Source organism: Bubalus kerabau, chromosome 8, assembly GCF_029407905.1.
Source record: "Bubalus kerabau isolate K-KA32 ecotype Philippines breed swamp buffalo chromosome 8, PCC_UOA_SB_1v2, whole genome shotgun sequence".
Classification (NCBI taxonomy): Eukaryota; Metazoa; Chordata; class Mammalia; order Artiodactyla; family Bovidae; genus Bubalus; species Bubalus kerabau.
The window spans coordinates 66,737,383-66,757,735 of NC_073631.1; the positions used below are offsets into that span (position 1 = coordinate 66,737,383).

At 36.5% G+C, this 20,353-nt stretch overlaps 1 protein-coding gene across 5 annotated transcripts in view; it reads right to left on the reverse strand.

The window, feature by feature from the left end:
- The window catches only part of BBS9 (Bardet-Biedl syndrome 9), a 481,177-nt gene that overhangs the window by 235,445 nt on the left and 225,379 nt on the right, over positions 1-20,353 (reverse strand). For all 5 annotated transcript variants that reach the window (XM_055590433.1, XM_055590432.1, XM_055590431.1 and 2 more), the window contains 2 exons: positions 17,493-17,588; positions 3,614-3,786 (listed from right to left, as the gene is read on the reverse strand). In XM_055590433.1, the coding sequence (XP_055446408.1) occupies positions 3,614-3,786; positions 17,493-17,588 (269 nt within the window). The remainder of the gene's footprint in view (positions 1-3,613; positions 3,787-17,492; positions 17,589-20,353) is intronic.

The window sequence follows — 20,353 nt, forward strand, 5'->3', positions numbered from 1 at the left end:
CATCTGCAAACAGTGAGAGAAAAACTTGGAATTTTATTACCCTCCTTTACCCCCAGTTTCAGCACTTAAGAAGCACTTAAGTAGCTACATCAAAGAATACTCTCTTGAAGGGAAAAAAAAAAATCATTACCAAAATTTAAAGTGATATAACAACTATTTTTTTAAGAAGAATATAGCAAACGTTATCAATAGTTCAGTTCAGTTCAGTTCAATCGCTCAGTTGTGTCTGACTCTTTGCAACCCCATGAATCACAGCATGCCAGGCCTCCCTGTCCATCACCAACTCCCAGAGTTTATCCAAACTTACGTCCATCAAGTCAGTGATGCCATCCAGCCATCTCATCCTCTGTCGTCCCCTTCTCCTCCTGCCCACAATCCCTCCCAGAATCAAAGTCTTTTCCAGTGAGTCAACTCTTCATATGAGGAGGCCAAAGTACTGGAGTTTCAGCTTCAGCATCAGTCCTTCCAGTGAACACCCAGGACTGATCTCCTTTAGGATGGACTGGTTGGATCTCCTTACAGTCCAAGAGACTCTCAAGAGTCTTCTCCAACACCACAGTTCAAAAGCATCAATTCTTCGGCACACAGCTTTCTTCACAGTCCAACTCTCACATCCATACATGACCACTAGAAAAACCATAGCCTTGACAAGACGGACCTTTGTTGGCAAAGTAATATCTCTGTTTTTGAATACGCTATCTAGGTTGGTCATAACTTTCCTTCCAAGGAGTAAGCGTCTTTTAATTTCATGGATGCAATCACCATCTGCAGTGATTTTAGAGCCCAAAAAATAAAGTCTGACACTTTTCCAGTGTTTCCTCATCTATTGCCCATGAAGTGATGGGACCAGATGCCATGATCTTCATTTTCTGAACTTTGAGCTTTAAGCCAACTTCTTCACTCTTCTCTTTCACTTTCATCAAGAGGCTTTTGAGTTCCTCTTCACTTTCTGCCATAAGGGTGGTGTCATCTGCATATCTGAGGTTATTGATATTTCTCCCAGCAATCTTGATTCCAGCTTGTGCTTCTTCCAGCCCAGCGTTTCTCATGGTGTACTCTGCATAGAAGTTAAATAAGCAGGGTGACGATATACAGCCTTGACATACTCCTTTTCCTATTCGGAATCAGTCTTTTGTTCCATGTCCAGTTCTAACTGTTGCTTCCTGACCTGCATATAGGTTTCTCAAGAGGCAGATCAGGTGGTCTGGTATTCCCATCTCTTTCAGAATTTTCCACAGTTCATTGTGATCCACACAGTCAAAGGCTTTGGCATAGTCAATAAAGCAGAAATAGATGTTTTCCTGGAACTCTCTTGCTTTTTCAGTGATCCAGCAGAAAGAAAGACAATGCCAAAGCAATGCCAAAGAATGCTCAAACTACCACACAATTGCACTCATCTCACACGCTAGTAAAGTAATGCTCAAAATTCTCCAAGCCAGGCTTCAGCAATACGTGAACCGTGAACTCCCAGATGTTCAAGCTGATTGTAGAAAAGGCAGAGGAATCAGAAATCAAAGTTATCAATACTTCACTTTTAATTGTATGACTTCCTGCTATAATATTTTATTTCCTCAATTCATGAAATAAATAATATATCTTCAACATTGAGACATCAGCGAGGTTACTGTATGTGTAACAAAACAGCAGTGATTGAAGTGTTTTCACATATCAGAATTTCAACACTTAACAAGTATGTATGGATCTTAATGCCAAGCAATGTTCTAGGCACTAGGAATTACAACAATGAATAAAACAGACAAAAATTCTGTTTTCATGGAGCTTATGCTAAAGGACACTTGGAGTCCAAAAGCCACCTTTATTTAAAGTTGAAAGTTGTATTTAAAAAAAAAAAAAAAGGTAGAGAGTGGAGCCAGAGAGTAAAGGAAGTATAAGCATGCCCTTTTTAACTTGTTTAACAAGTAGAAGTGTATATAGTTGACCATATTCCCTAAGTCCCTCCCCAGAAAAGAAATGTCCCTGATGTAGAAACTGCAAGGATTAACTAGTCAGCAAATATACAGACAGGAGGGACGTGGACTATATGTCAAATATAGTCAATTAGAAACTAATGTTTTTTATTTTAAATGTTACAAATATTTAATCAGTATAGTCTTTCTATGGACTCTCTTCTGTAAGTCACTGGACCTCAGTTTCGCATAGTTAGGCAGGAATTTCTTCAGATATATCCTAGAGAATTGCTACCTTTTTTTTTTTTTAATACAACTTTCAACTTTAAATAAAGGTGGCTTTTGGACTCCAAGTGTCCTTTAGCATAAGCTCCATGAAAACAGAATTTTTGTCTGTTTTATTCATTGTTGTAATTCCTAGTGCCTAGAACATTGCTTGGCATTAAGACCCATACATACGTGTTAAGTGTTGAAAGTTCTCAATACTTAGAGTATCTAAATATTATTTACCAAACTATTGACTTTTGGTGCCACAATTTGGTCAAAGTATACTATCCTATACAATATTATCAGCATAGATGAGAGAAAACCCAAATTAATTTATTTGATAATGTTGTATTATCTGCGATTGGACTGTATTCACTGAAAATTTCCCTTTATGTTGACTGTATTCAAAGAAGTCTTTATTTATAGGTTAAAGTCAATTCTCTTAGAATGTTCAAGGAACTGAACATTAAGTAGAATGTTCATGTGACTGACAATTTACATATTCTCTCTCCCTTCCTCTCTCTCTACAATACACACATACACGCTTGCACACGCACACGTTTACAGAGATGCAAAAACCTATGGATTCCTTAAAAAGTAGCCACTCTAGGGAACCAATGCTTTCTTAAATAATTTTCAAAATCTTTTTGAAATTCCTCTTTGTAATTCCCTACAGGATCTACTTACAGGCAAATAAGTAAGTAAAGCTTGGTGAATTCTTTTTTTAAACACATGGGACTTAAAACAATGACTGTCATTGTTTAACTGTTTTCACAAAAACATTAATCTTGACTATTTCCAAATATCAAATCAATTTTCAAAGGATGAAGATTTGACACTCTGAAGATACTCAAGAAAATGTAACACAGGCTCTGAAGATAATTCCAAAGAAGAAGTGCAAACATATCCAGGCAACAAAGTCACTGGCAAATCTCACTGATTTAGACATTTAATCCTTCAGCATTTACCAAGCACCCATTGTGCCAGATACTCGAGAGTATTTTACGTGATTAACCCTCATTCAGATGCAGAAGTTCTGGTATGCTTGTTAAAAATGAAAAGGGAAAATCACTTTATAATCACACCTCATTTATGGCCTGCTAGAATTAGTTAGCCAAATGGCTGCCGATAAGCTCAAATAGTTTTAGCACTGGGTTATTGGGGTCAAAGGTTAAACCCCTATGTGGGAGAATTAAACCAGCTCTGTTCTGAGGCCAGACCACATGCTTAGCTCCAGGCAGCCACTCTGTAAAAGTCTGCAATTGATCACAAATTGGGCAAGAGGGCAGGAAAAGATTCACAAGCCCACCACCCACATAAGAATAACAACTTAGTGTACTGCCTAATGGCATGTATACTAGAATTCTTACCTCTACAGGATCCCCTTCTCTTTCATACACTGAAAAACTACAGATGATATGGGTTATGATCATACACACCTCAAAATGATGATCAATCAACTCAAAATATTCTTCAAGGGGCACAGATCCAGAAAAAGAACATGTGAAATCTTTGATTCCCTGTTTTTCAAAATATTCTTGAAGGCGGATGATAAGCTCATTTGTTATAAGCCAAAGATCCTCAAATTGTTCACTCTGAATGCGGTATCGTTCTAAAGAGAAAACAATTAAGCAAAAGGCTTATTAACACAATTACTAGCTGAAATAATGTATTGCTGTTGTTCAGTCGCTGAGTTGTGTCTGACTCCTTGCGATCCCGTGGACTGCAGCATACCAAACTCCCCAGTCCTTCGCTATTTCCCAGAGTTTGCTCAAACTCATGTCCATTAAGTCGGTGATGCCATGAATTATCACTAACTCTGACATGAACACCAAAATGAAAAGGACAAAGATTTCATTTTGGGAATATAGATATAATTTCTGCTGGCTTAATAAAAATAATTTTATGACCTTATTGTGATTTTCTGCATCAATAACTTAACATTTTCAAATTTCACTCCAAAGGTATGTGATCACAGTGCCAAGCTGCAGAGTATGGTCCTTTTAACTATTTATCTTATGATAGGTTTCAGTATAGTAAAAACACAAAATTTGGATCCTTCCAAAAAAAAAACTACTCAAAAAGTAAGAAAACAAAGAAAGAAAACAAAAAAGGTAAGGAAACAGCCATCGCAAAAGCATACCTGGTATCATTATCTGTTTCAGAAAATTGATATGCAATAAAATTTATTCTACAGAAAGCCCCACATCCTGGCCACAGCAGCCAGTTTAAACCCCTGTTATCATAATCAAAGCTTTCTATTTTTCTAATAGTTCTTTCATTTGAAGAAAGATTTTGCAATAAGACCCTTCCCCCAATATAAATCTTGGTTCCCTCCATTCCCTGAAACCACAGCTCATAGAGAGCCAAATTCTTGCCTCCTACCCTGATGGTGCTGATGGTGACAACAAAGATGGCAATGATGATGACAGCAGTGACAATAACTGCATCTGCGATAAGGGCAGCTATTATATGTTGAGCACCAACTATGCATCGAGCACTAAAATTGTAACAACTCATTCTTCTACAAAAAAAGAAAACCAGGCACAGAGAATCTCAGAGACTTGCCAAAGGTCACAAAGTAAATTAAATGTCAGAGCTAGAATTTATGATAAATATCCTTCTTTCCAGTTGTCTAAACTCGACCTACCCTTTAGGATTTGGCTTCAATCTCAACTACCCCAAGAAAACTTTATTTCTCTACCATCGATAGTAGCTTTGGGCTGCCCTGGTGACTCAGATGGTAAAGAATCTGCCTGCCATGCAGGAGACCAGGGTTCAACCTTTGAGACAGGAAGATTGCCTGGAAAAAGGAATGGCTATCCATTCTAGTATTCTTACCTAGAGAATTCCATGGACAGAAGAGCCTGGTGGGCTACAGTTGCAATGAGTTGGACATGACTGACTAACATGTAGCAGCCTTATATGTACCAGGCACTATCTAAAGCACTTCACATTCACTCTCTCGCTTAAATCTCAATCACCCAATAGGGAAAATACTGTTATCCCCATTTTACAGAAAAATAAATCTAGCCACAGAAGAGTTTAAATAATCTGCAAGGTCATCTAGCCAGTTAGTAACAGAGCAGGGATTGGAACTCCAGCTATTAATCCAAAGATTATCTATCAGTCTTAACCACTTCACAATATTGCATGTCTCTGAATTTATACAGAGAATGTCTACAGTTTACTGTTTACTTAACTGTGTACAACCACGTATTCTTATTTAACTTTCCATATAATCATATTTGGTCTCTTCAAAGAGACCATACACTTTTTGAGATCGAAGTCACCTATTCTATTGAACATCTATTATGTTTCATAAAGAAATAAATCTTGGGAGTATAAAAATTAACTCAGTCTTTTTGCTTAAAGAACCTAAGGTACTATGATACACACATGTAAAATAGTTATTTATACTTTCTATGGTACTATAAATATATTACAACTTTAAATTGGTTTTTAACTTTGTCATCCTCAACCAGAATCCAAGAATATATCTGCTCTCATTCCCCAAGTCGACTCTTTTTAATTACATAAGGAATAAAATAAACTGAGTATTCCTGCCACAGAACATGCAAACAGTCTATTCTCTGCTGTCATATCATTTGACATGATATGACATGAATCTTCATGTCATGAACCTTCCCCACACTCCCTTCACTCTAGTCTTATTCTGGAGTTGGCATCTGCCCATGGTGCTGATCAGATGTCTTCTCATTTCTCCCCATCAAAGACAGTAGGGCCAAGGTCAGATATGACAACCTTTACCTTTCTTGGTAATTTTCACTGAAGGTTTAATGCTTTAGAAGAAAACTAGAGTACAATTATGGAGGGGTGTGAGTAGACACGTAGAAGGGAGAATGCTAATGACAAAGTATGCTAGTATTAGAATCCTCTAAATCTGGGGTCTTACCTAAGTCAAGCTTGGCGTCCAACACAGAAAACCCAGACTGATATTTATTCATTCTTCTATTCATTTGTAGAAGTCAGTTCAAGATGCTGGAGATAAAATCATGAATAAAGCAAGAGCCTCTGCCTTCAAGAAGTTCACTATAGATCTTGAAAGACGGAGTGATGGGGGAAGAATGAACAAGGTTTCCACCATCACTGACTCAGGGGACTCAGGGATACCCCATTATGGTTGATTATGCCACAGAAATATCAGAGCTTTCCCCAAGGGATATACAACTATTTTCAAGTATATGAAGGCCTATTACATAGCAGAAGAATTAGGCAATAACAAGGGAGCAGCAGCAAAGGGAAGAAGGCACAATAAGAACTGTCTTATAATTATAGGTATTAATAGACTTGGCTGCCCTGGGAAGTGTTTAAGGCTCTGAGCTCCTTGGTGATTGGTGCTTTCTGAAAAGTCTCCTTGGGAGTTGTAGAACTCAGTGAGGAAGAAGACAGGCCTCTGAAGTTACAGACCAATCTGTCCCTCTCTGCATCCTAAGACACATATTGGGCAGCTCAGTGCTGCCTCCAGGTCTCAGCCATTTGTCCCTCTTAGGTAGAAAGGTAGCTTCTGGCTCAGGGCTGGCTCAGGACCTTGTCTTTCTCTATGTCTTCCCATCTTGGGTCAAGTGTCTGCTCCAGTCCAGAGCCCCCATCCAGGCCTGGGGAATGCCCTTGGCCTTCTAGAAGACGACACTGAGCTGAGCCAGTTACATCTCCTTTTACAGCTTTGTGATCTTCCCAAACACAAACTTTACATTCTGCTGCCCAGTCTTTGCTGGACGTAGCAAATGTAGGTGATGAAGTTCCATGCTGCAGGGATGCAGGCCCGAGAGAAGAGACGGTGAAATGTAGTCATGACTATTGGAGCAACAGAGATGAATATGATAGCAGGAGTGGGCACATATGCTGGCACTGCCATACTTGACTGTGGCTACCCTCCCTGTGAGCAGCATCTGCAAAGCCACAGACTGGATGGGGAGTGAGTTGTCCTCCAGAATGGCCTGTGCCAACACCAGGAGAGGTGTGTCCATTTGACTGTAATTTTTTGATACAAATGTGTCACAACTTAAAAATCTTAAAAGAAATGCACTAAACATTTCTATCAAAGGTTAGTTTTATTAATTAAATTCTATTTAAAAGTAAAACATTTTATTAGCATTTACAACTGGAAGAAATGTGGAGAGGATTCTCAGCCAAATGCCAACAAGTACCTCCAAGTTCAGCTGTCCTGGGGCTGAGCTGATGATGGGGAAAGACAGATCCAATTGACACCTATCCTGATGCCTCCTAGGAACTGCTGGATTTAGTTCCCATTCACAGCTTACAGTGGGCATGGGTGTTTCATTAAAGAGAGCAGGGGATGTTGTCAGCAAGCCAAGAAAGGCAGTGAGCCCAAAAGCTTCCCCAGGAGAGACAAAGTATCTTATTTCTGCTGCCCACAGCTGGAGCTCCTTCCTCACTCCTGGAAGACAACAAACCCCCTAATCTGACAAAATGAAATGCAGGCAAGTCTAAACATTTCCCTTTATCTTTCATCAAGATTTGAATTATCTGAACAGAGGCTGATGAACTCTCTAGGAGACCCATCTCAATCCCCCATACTGGGCAAAGACTTCCACTTTCTAAAGTAATCGAGAAAAGTCTTGGACAATAGATTCAAAAGGCAAGGGACAAATGAAAGAAATGAAACACAATTCCCTTTACAAAGTAGCCATAAAGCAAGACAATCTTCATTTGATAGTCTTAAAAAGGTTCTAAGCAACTCTGCACATACTCATTCAATTCAAAAGGTATTAAGCAGTGAGTGCTGGGGAAACAATGGGGAACAACACAAACTGGTCCTGGCCCTCATCCTAGTGAGAAGGGTAGAAAATAAGCAAATAAATAACAAATAATTACAAGTTATGAGAGGACTATGATGCAGATAAAAAGGGTGCTATGATAAAGACTAATGGTAAAACAGTCTTTTCAGCAGCTAAATAATACTAGCCGCTAAAATTTACCTAGCACTTACAGTGTACCAGGAAATTGCTTCATGCTTTTTAGGAATTATCTCATTTGATTCTTTTATAGTATAATTGCACTATTTTATTTCCATTTCTGTAGATGGAAAAAACAGGCACAGCAATTTTTTCAAAATCATTCAAATGAAAGCTAAACCAGAGCAGGGATTTAAATTATTAATCTAATTTTAGACTTCATACTCCTAATCATTTTGTGCATAAAGCTTGGAGCTTAAGATGGAAAGAACAGCCCAGGTAGAGGGAATGGCAAGTTCAAAGACTTTATGGGAGAAAAAGTCAGAGATGTACAAAGAACTGAGAGAAGGTCATAGTAAGGAAAAGTGCCCAAAGATGAAGTTCAGGCCAGGCCAGAACATACAGGGAGACCTATAAGGGTTAGTAAAAGTTTTGATATTATTATCAACACAAAAGATTTTAAGCTGGAGAGAGGCATGATAAAATTTGTAATTGTTTGTTTCTTTGTTTTTATTATAAAAGCTGCCAAGTAGAAAAGGAATTGAAAAGGGACAAAAATAGACTCATAGTTAAGGACATTATAACCATGATCCAACATAGTGGTGCCATATATAAGCAATTAAGGGTATCACATTATGAAGGAAATCTCCAGTTGCTCAGCTCTTATCCCTAAGCAAAACTTAAAATGTAGTAAATTTTTAAATCTATGACTTCAGTACAAATAAATCATCCAACCATCAATTTCTTCATCCACACAAAGGGGAAAATAAAGCATAGCTCACAAGGCCAGTATGAAGATCAACTATAATGTTATATGGAAAAGATTTACACAAGTGTAATTTATCTTTGTATTATTATTTTTTTGGCCGCAATACACGTAAGATCTTAGTTTCCCACCAGGGATAAAACCCACACCCCTTGCACTGGAAGTGCAGAGTCTTAACCATTGAATCACCAGAAAAGTACCTATATTTTAAAATTTAGATCAAGAAAAATTAGATATTCAAAATATATTGGTTGAAAAAATTAAAATTTTGATACAAAAAGTATAGAATAAAACGAGTTAAAAAATCTAAAGCTCACTGGAAAACTTAAATATAAATAAAATTCTCTATTTCATTTGCTGGCATTCAAATGGCAACCCACTCCAGTGTTCTTGCCTGGAGAATCCCAGGGACGGGGAAGCCTGGTGGGCTGCCATTTATGGAGTCGCACCGAGTCGGACACGACTGAAGCGACTTAGCAGCAGCGGCAGCAGAACACCTGTGTCACCCCAAAATGCATATGTTTAGTCCTGATATCCACTGTGATAATATCTGGAGATGGGGCCTTGGGGAGGAGATTTATGTCATGGGGAAGGAGTCCTCATGAATGGGATTAGCACTGTTATAAAAAAGAGACCTCAGCATCACTCTTACCCCTTCTGCCACACGACACACTGCAAAGCCAGACATCTGTGAACCAGGAAGCAGGTCCTCACCAGAAACCAAACCTACGAGTGCCCTGATCTTGGACTTCATAGCTTCCAGAACTATTAGAAGTAAACTTCTACTATGTAAAAGCCACCCAGTCTATGGACTAAGACAGTACCCAAATGGACTAAGATAGTACTCTGCTGTGAATACATGAATATCATTAAACAAGAAAAATGTAAAATTCATAATAATAAACATTTAAATAGGTCTGATATTTTCTGTAACTTTCAAATTCGGGCTTTAATTATTTTCTTATTCATCAGCATATACAGGGGGGAAAAATGTGCCAAAATGTTAAAAATTACCATGAGGCTGGGGGATTTAAAAATATAAACATGGTATCTGCAAGTTGAATTTTTTCAGATTACCAAAAATCAACAAGAATCAAAGAGTCAAAGATTTATAAGGCATTATGTTGACTATTAAGCATTTTCTTGGTACTAGTACTCCAAGATATTTAACATTGCCCAGGAGATTTTTCCAGAGTATACATTTCATGGAAAGGAGAAATGAAAATTTCTATTTACAATATAGCATGAAAGAAAAGAGTTGTATTCTAAAATACATCCTTACAATATTGGTAATTAAAATAGCTTCCAAAATGAACATTCAATTAATTTTTTTATCTCTTTTCCTTTGCATCTTGCAACAGCAGCTCAGTGGAAATAACTATTTCAGCTTCCAAATGAAATAAATTTAAAGGATTGGAATCCAGTCAATTGCCATTTCACCCTACTACAAATGGAGAAAATAATATATTTAACTAAGCAGGGCACAAAAATGCATAACGTCAGTCTCAATTCATGTCAGAACATCTGAAGTTCATCAATATAAATAATGTTTGCATTCACATCATAAACAAAGCATCAATATAGTTTATGCTATCCTGGAAATTTTAAAATGTGAAATGGAAAAGCAGATGAATGCTTTTTAAATCAAAAGTTGGAAGAAATAATATAAATAATATCAGTAGATATTAGTGTAATATTCTAAATATACAACCTCTTCAATATTAATACAAACTGTGGATGGTTTCTCTAAATTTAATTTTCAAAAGGCTTTTTTCTAAGTGTATTTATATAATATTCCCATTGTCCCTCAATAATACTGCTAAGAAATTCTAAGATAAATAGTAATACAATATTATACTGATGAATCACTGTACACATTAAAGCAATGACAGCAGCAGGAGGTGCATATCAGGTGAGTTTAGATTTTCTCATGACCTGCGTGTGTGCTAAGTTGCTTCAGTCATGTCTGACTCTTTGTGACCTTATGACCTTTAGCCCTCCAGGCTTCTCTGTCCATGGGATTCTCCAGGCAAGAATACTGCAGTGGGTTGCCATGCCCCCCTCCAGGGAATCTTCCCGACCCAAGGATCGAACCTTGTCTCAGGCATCTCCTGCATTGGCAGGAAGGCTCTTTAGCACTAGTGCCATCTGGGAAGGCTTTATCATAACACTTGTCCTTAAATTTGGAGGCTTCATTAAAGGACTATCACAGAGTACCTACTCCATGAAGTTTCAGATGCTTTTATCTGTAGTATTGGAGAAGACTCTTGAGAGTCCCTTGGACTGCAAGGAGATCAAACCAGTCAACCCTAAAGGAAATCAATCCTGAATATTCATTAGAAGCACTGATGCTGAAGCTGAAGCTCCAATACTTTGGCCACATGACTCAAAGAGCCAACTCATTGGAAAAGACTCTGATGCTGGGAAAGATTGATGGCAGGAGGAGAAGGGGACAACAGAGGATGGGATGGTTAGCTGGCATCACCGACTCCACAGACATGAGTTTGAGCAAGCCCCGGGAGATGGTGAAGGATAGGGAAGCCTGGGGTGCTGCAACCCATGGGGTCACAAAGAGTCGGACACGACTGAGCAACCGAACAATGCCAACAACAAAAATCCCACACTTTATCAAACATCTGAAGATAATTTCTCTTCTTTCTGGAATGCTCTCCACCTAAAAATCTCCTATTCATTCCAAAAGATCCTTCACAAATAAAATCGCTTATGGAACCTCATTCTTTTGGAATCCAGCAGCAGCTAAAGTGTGCTTCTATAAGCACATCAGGTGTTCAATAATCAATTCACTACCTGTTTGTTTCTCCAATTAGTCCAGGAGCGCCACAAGAGTCATGAGATGTATTAGATATAAAGACATCTGCTGAGTGAAAAATGAGCAAAGGTGCACAGTCCAGCCAGATGGAGTAGAGCAAAACTCTCACTTTCTTTTTTCTGAAGATATTCTGTTTAACACAGTTCAATATTATATATGCTTTCTTTTGACAGATGCAAAAAGAAAGCCTTTTTCAAGGCTCAACCCTTATTCACATGCATGACTACAATCCTTTCATTATATCTGAAAGCAAAATAATCAAAATGGAAAAGCAAAGGACTTATAAACTTGACCTGATTCAATTCAATCACTCTTTCTAGCATGTTACACTCTTTCAGGATATTGAAATATTTAGCATTATTAGTTATCCTTTCCATATTCCAAAGGCCTACCTGAGGCAACATAAATTTGCTATTTGCAATAGCTTAGTGCTACTCGTGACACTAAGAAGATGTATTTACTCAGCACTCATTGCTAATTACTAGTTTAACAGGGTACCGAAGTCTAAGTTGAAAATCATTTCTCTCAGATCTTAGGGAAAATTTTTCCATCGTCCTCTAGGTTTCAAATTGGGAAAGGAGTACATCAAGGCTGTATATTGTCACCCTGTTTATTTAACTTATATGCAAAGTACCTCATGTGAAAAGCCAGGCTAGATGAAGCAAAGGCTGGAATCAAGATTGCCGGGATAAATATCAATAACCTTAGATACACAGATGACACCACCCTTGTGGCAGAAAGCGAAGAGAAACTAAAGAGCCTCTTGATGCAAGTGAAAGAGGAGAGTGAAAAAGTTGGCTTAAAACTCAACATTCAAAAAAACTAAGATCATGGTATCCTATCCCAGCACTTTATGGCAAATAGATGGGGATACAATGGAAAAAGTGAGAGACTTTATTTTCTTGGGCTCTAAAATCACTGCAGATTGTGACAGCAGCCATGAAATTAAAAGATGCTTGTCCCTTGAAAGAAAACCTATGACCAACCTAGACAGACAGCATATTAAAAAGCAGAGACATTACTTTTCCAACAAAGGTCCATCTAGTCAAAGCTATGGTTGTTCCAGTAGTCATGTATGGATGTGAGAATTGGACCATAAAGAAAGCTGAGCACTGAAAAATTGATGCTTTTGAACTGCTGTGTTGGAGAAGACTCTTGAGAGTCCCTTGGACTGCAAGGAGATCAAACCAGTCAATCTTTAAGGAAATCAGTCCTGAATATTCATCAGAAGGACTGATGCTGAAGCTGAAGCTCCAATACTTTGTCCACCTGATGCAAAGAACTGACTTATTGGAAAAGACCCTGATGCTGAGAAAGATTGAAGGTGGGAGGAGAAGGAGACAAGAGAGGATGAGATGACTGGATGGCATTACCGACTCGATGGACATCAGTTTGAGCAAGCTCCTGGAGTTGGTGATGGACAGGGAAGCCTGGTATGCTGCAGTCCACGGGGTCGCAAAGAGTCAAACAAGACTAAGTGACTGAACTGAACTGAACTAGTATCTAATAATTTTGATGAAAAGTTAAATGACTTCTTGATAAATTTTCCTTGAGTGACTATTTTTTCCTTTCTAATCTTTGGAGATATGCCCCTGATCCTTAGTGCTCTAAAATTTCACAATAATATGTTCATATGTATTTCTTTTTCTCATTCATTGTGCTAACATCAAACAGGCTCCTCCAATATCCACAACTGAGACATTTCATTTCCTAGAAATCTTTGTCTCCATTGGTTGTCTCTCCATCTTTACAACCCACTCCCCAAACATCACACCTTGTTTGATGAGCCTGTCATCAGACTCTGCAGTCTCTCTGAACTCTGGCATCAACTCCTCACTCATTCTCTAACCACCAGTGTTTGTGCTTCTGGTTTACTTGCTCTCTAACTCCCACTACTTCTTGAACCTAATCAAGATATGTGGTCTATTGAACTTGTTAATTTTTCACCATGTACCACTTTTCTCTGCTCTTAATTTCTCTCAGCTTAGACTTGGTAGTTCATTATTATAACCATTCTCATAAAAATATTTTATCTGCAATTCTGTTTCAAAATCCAAACCCTGACTTTAGTTGCTTGGATAACAAGAAACAAATCACTGCTGGGCAAAATTGTCTAAGGATGACTGGATTCACTTTAAAATTCAGGATCTCAGACTCTAATGGGAACTCATCATTGCTTATATTTCACGAGTTTGCTTTCTTATTCTCCAAGACACCAATGTCACACTTTTTTTTTTTTTCAAATTTAGAGATCAGCAAAGCTCCCCTATCTTTTCATCAACAAATCTATAAAGTCTCCCTAGACCTATATCCTGTCACAGTAAACTTTCAACTCTCCTCACCCTCCAAGTTCTGTATCCCATTCCCTCTCTCCTTCTAAAGGACTTCATTGCTTTGTGATGCCCTTCTACTTCCTGATCATCAGCCTCTCCCACTAACTCATTTCAGTTGATATTTAAACATGTTCTGAAAGTGAAAAGTGAAAGTGTTAGTTACTCAGTCGTGTCTGATTCTTTGTGACTCCATGGACGGTAGCCCACCAGGTTCCTCTTTCCATGGAATTATCCAGGCAAGAATACTAACATGCTCTAATATTGCTTATTTCAAAACAAAACCCACAACTCCTTTCAGCTATGTTTTACTTCTGAATTACTCAGTTTAATTGTCCAGTTCTTACTGAAAATGCTAGTTACTAAAAACGTGTAGTGCTACTAATAGATACTCTAAATTTAACCTTGGACTAAGCTGCAGCTTAGACTGCACTGCTTTGGACACAATATAGAGTTACATTTAGTAAGCTGAGTTTTATCATTATTTTTAAAGCTCTATGAAATTTGTTATTCAAAGTATAATTACATAACAATTATAACTCCAAAAATAAGCTATAGAGACATTATTGAAGAAGCTATTTTTGTGATATTCAGAAGAGAAATTTCATCCTGGACTCAGTATCAGGCTATGCATCTCCTAAACAACTGATTCGATTTGATCTTTAGAGCATTCTGAAAATTGGAACTAAAATGCTTTCCTTTTATTTCTAAGCTGCTAGTATCATATCAATTGTATGTTAGTCTTATTCTTCAATCTTCAGTAATTTTAAAACATATTTTAAACACTTTAAGAAACAAGTGGAACAAGGCAACGTACAAATAGATATAGTAAAGAAAAAGATAAAAGTAGATACATAAGAAAGATCAAGAAAAGCATCAAGACAAAAGGAACAGGAAGGAAGAGAGAGAGTAAGGTGGTAGTGTTTGCTGTGGGAAGTAATAAATAACAGTGTGCATCTGGATCTTAAGAAAGTGGCATGGCAGGAATATATAATTATAGACAACAGCATATGTCTTCTGAAATATCACTGTACTGAATCAGTCTAAATAACTGACTTCCATGTGGAAATATTTTATAATTCTGATTATAAAAATATTTCTCATAAAATGTGACCCATTTGTTATTTTTAACAACTTTATAGAAGTATCATTGATATATAAAAAATACACACGTTTGAGATTTACAATTTGATGAATTTGGACTCATGCATACATGTAAAGCTATTGCTATCTTCAAGGTAATGTACATATCCATCACCAGTGTTATTTTCAATTTAGGTCTGTGGAAACCATTTTCAGTTTCGCTACTGTATTCTTCCTAAATATTTTTATCTTTAAAGCTTTGCGGTTTATTTTTCAGATTTCATACAATAAACTCTAATTACATTGAATCTTTACTCTACTTTCTAAAGTAAAAAACCTATTCAGCTCCACAGAGAATGCGGCTGCATACCTGAGACAATGAGTTGCATGCGCTTGTCTGCTCTGGCTGATCTATGCCAAATTAAACTAAAATTACCACAGAGCACACTTCAAGATCAGCTGATCATCAAGCAGGTTTTAAAATGCACATAAAATACTCTCCAAGATCTAATGACAACTATATATGATACATGTAGCATTTGACTGATTGTTAGAGAACAAATACTAAGTTCTCTCCATTTGTTGGGTTTTTCTATCCATCCAGATTTTGAGATGAAAGACTGCGTGCCTTTCATAAAAAAGAAAAATGTCAAACACATATTGGATAAAAATTACTTCATTCCTTCTTTGGGGATGAACACTCTTACAGAGCAGTACGGAGCACCAACATCTGCCTCAACCCCAGAAAATTGTACTTTCTTCATATCTTTCGCCTTTCATCTCCCAAGGGCTTTCTCTAGGTAGAATTCTGGGCATCACTGAAGCCAAAAAAACCATCAGAGAATTGTAATGGCTACTCTTCAGGTTTCAGTTTGCAGTTCATTTGGTTCTTTATTTAAATAGTCCACTTCCATTATGTAGTCTGTCTGCCCACACTGTGGCTTTGTCAAGGCATTCATAGTCATATATTAAGAAAATATGAATAAATCAATTATAGACATGGACATTTGGTGAAATTTAGGTAATGATAAAGTAATTATAAGCAAAAACAATGTTCTAAGAGTTATTTCATCTGAAAAGGAATAAATACAATGCATTAGGATATAAATATCCCCATTTGCACAAAGAATATGCCTTTTTAAAATAGTCTCAATTGCAGATTCATCATACAGCATCATCAACTGGAATCAAACAGATGTGTACAATTTCCCAAAGAAATGTTGGCAACAGCTTTTTTAGTTTAACCAAAGAGAACAGTTTAATCAAAAGAAATGTAAGAAAATGATTCCATTATCTAACTGAAGACTAAAACTAATCAAAACAAATTGATGCCAATGTAAAGAAGACGACAATCATAACCAATCACAAAAAAGACCATGAAAAGTATAGCATTCTCTCATTCTTCTCAGAATTGTCTTTGATTTGTGTGTCTTATTCTTTAATTTTTAGTTGTTTCCAAGTCTATTTCACTAGTCACCAACCTACACATTCCAGAAGGTGCTATGACAGAGACATCATTAGAGTTTCTAAAATAAGAATGTGTATATGTTCCTGCTGTTGACATCTTTATTTTTCAAGAAGAGTATATCCTCATTTTACTATATTTTCTAATTATAAAAAAATAAAATTAAAACTGCAAATGCATAAAGTAGAAAGTGAAAATTCATTGTACAAATGGCAGAAATTTTAAAAACTGGAGTGTACTCAGCCAGACTTTATATATATATGAATGAATGAATGAATATATACATATATATGTATTCATTTCCCCTGATATCCTTAGTGTACCTAAAATTTGTTTAAAACTTCCTCTCTTAATAATTTATTTCCAAGAAAGGGTATAAAACCCAGTGAGCTTAGTAGCTTCATTATCTACATACACAGAAATCAGTTGTACATTGAGTAGTTTCAACAATTATTCTCATATGAAGCAAACAAATCAATAAAGCAAATATTTATCTGAAATTCAAACTTGACCATACAATTAGCACTTTTCATTCTATTGAGATTAATCTCAACAAAAGTTATTCACTTTCATCTTTGCCAATGTCCAAAAGGAGGCTATAAGAATATGTACACACAAAAAATTTAACTCCAATTTCTAGTAACTCCTAAAATATAGTTTACCATACACCTATCTCAGAAACATTTTTCAGTTCTTTAAATTCCTCTCTCAAACCCTCCTCATCCCCAAAACCAAAGTTATGTATCTCTAATAAAACAGGACCCTATCTTCATGACTAATATAAATGGCTCTTAGTTTTCAATATCTAACATCACCCTTATAGAAATCCTTGATGTGGCAATGATCTGTAATGTAGTGTTCTTAATAGAAGTTTTCAAAAGCAATAATATCATGGCTTTACTTACGAGAGGTTTTGGAAGCAAGAAGCGTAACTTGGGACCCTCCTAAGAAGCGAAAACCCATTACATTCACCTGATCATCTTCTGACTGCTTGGCAAAGCCTACAAAGAAAAGAAAAAACATCACCTTACAAAGACACAAGGCAAACACTTAATATTTAAAATAGGAAGCTTAGTTGATATGATGAACACTTTTTATGGCACTAGTGGAGTCTGAAGTCCATGTGTGGACTATATTAACTTCCACAGTTGCTTCCAATTGTTAAATTTCTGCCTCATAAGAACATGCTAAAATCATTTAATTTCCTTTTTTCTACTAGTTCCTTCTAGGTCTGAGGCAGGAAATGCACAAGATGAACCTAGAATACCTGTCACACCAGAAAAAAACTATCAGTGACTAGAGAGCTATATGAAAAGGACGTAAGAGCCATCTTAAAGAGACTACCACTGGCCAGAGATGAAAATATTTGAGTATCAAAAAAGATAATAATTGCAATGGAGTAAAACACATCAAATATATTTAAAAGCATGTGTTGATATTTACACTAAAAACAAAAGAGAAAAGCCAAATGCTCACTACTGAAGAATTCTAGAGAATCAACTGAGCATTTTAAAAATCACTAACAAAGGCAAGGAATCAAGTACTTACCCTAATGACCCTATTGAACTGTACCACATAAGCAATGGCAAATAAGGGAAACATTCTTTGTACATAAATACACCAGCTAAAAAATTGAAGAAAGCCTGAAAGCCATCATTTTTCAACTTCCAATGAATGAATGGATCTGAGTATTGACTATCAGTAGCTATTACAATCACACACAAAAGAGACAAACATATTATTTACCCACTGCTGAAAGTATATACCACCATTCATGAAGTACTGTGGCCAAAATGATCAGTCCTGGAAAACTGGGGCCAAATTTACCCTCCCATCACAAACAATTAAAAAATGGGTATAAAATAACCAAACCATTTTTCAAGACATTAGAAATTAGCAAATGAACAACAGTCATCTCTGACAAACAAGAAACAAAATGAGTCCTACGTTTGCCCCAGTTTACCACCTAGAGAAAATTTCCAAGCCGCAACACATGGAAGGGGAGCGCAAGAGCAACACAGCGTTCTTTCTGAGTTGAGGTGGTAAGAGTTGAAAATCTGGAAAGGCCAAAGTGGCAGAAGTTCTCAAGACAGAGAGGATAGCACTACAGTGAAAAAACTCCAGAAATCTGCAGAGTCCTCTTTGAGTATGCAACAGAATACTAATCCATTTAAAACCAATGATCTCAATAATCACATTAAAAATAAATGGTCTAAACACCCCAATTAAAAGACAGATAATATTGGATTGCATTAAAAAAGCCAAGACTCAATTATATGCTACCTATAAGAAGTCCACTTTAAACATAAAGATGTAAACAACTTAAAGGTGAAAGAGGGAATATATATATACCATTGTAACCCTAGGCAAAAGAAAGTTGGAATAGCTATATTCACATTATAAAAGCAGATTTTAGAGCAAAGAATATTAACAAAGACAGAGGTTATTTCATAATAATCAAGACAACATTATAATCCTAAACTTTTATGTGTCTAAAACAGAACTTTAAAATATATGAAGCACAGCTTTTATATACACAATGGAGTATTATTCAGCCATTAAAAAGAATACATTTGAATCAGTTCTAATGAGGTGGATGAAACTGGAGCCTATTATACAGAGTGAAGTAAGCCAGAAAGAAAAACACCAATACAGTATACTAACGCATATATATGGAATTTAGAAAGATGGTAACAATAACCCTGTGTACGAGACAGCAAAAGAGACACTGATGTATAGAACAGTCTTATGGACTCTGTGGGAGAGGGAGAGGGTGGGAAGATTTGGGAGAATGGCATTGAAACATGTAAAATATCATGTATGAAACGAGTTGCCAGTCCAGGTTCGATGCACGATCCTGGATGCTTGGGGCTGGTGCACTGGGACGACCCAGAGGGATGGAATGGGGAGGGAGGAGGGAGGAGGGTTCAGGATGGGGAACACATGTATACCTGTGGCGGATTCATTTTGATATTTGGCAAAACTAATACAGTTATGTAAAGTTTAAAAATAAAATAAAATTAAAAAAAATATATGAAGCAAAAATTTCAGATATGCAAAAAAAAGAGAGAGAAATAAACAAATTGTAATTGAAGACTTCAATACTCTACTCTCAATAATTGACACATGTAAACCAAAAATCAGTAAGGATATAGAAGATTAAAAACACTATCAGAAAACTTGTCTTAACTGACATTTCATAAGATCCCACCCTACAATAGCAGAAAACCATTATTTTCAAATGCTCATAGAACATTCACAAAAACTGTCCTAGTTTGGGGGCGCTAAATAAGTCTCAATGAATTTAAAAGAATTCAAGTCATACAAAGTATGTTCTCCTACCACAGTGAAATTGAATTCCAAATGAATAACAAAAGTTCTATGGAAAATCCCCAAAAGTTTCAAAACTATAGACCATACTTCTAAATAACGCCAGGGTCAAAAAAAGAAACAAAAGGAGAAATTTAAAAGTATTTTATATAGAATGAAAATTAAAAATATAATATTTGATAATTGTAGGATGCAGCTAAAGCAATAGTTAGAAGAAACTTTATAGCATTAACCAACTACATTAAAAAGAATGGTCTCTGCTTTCACCTTAAAGAACTAGAAAAAAGAAAATTAAACCCAAAGCAAGCAGAAGAAAATCAGAGAAATTAAAAAGAACAGAAAACAAAAAATAAAAATATGAAATAAATGAAACCAAAAGCTGGTTTTTCAGAAAGAGATAAAATCGATACACCTCTAGTCAACAGATCAGGAGAAA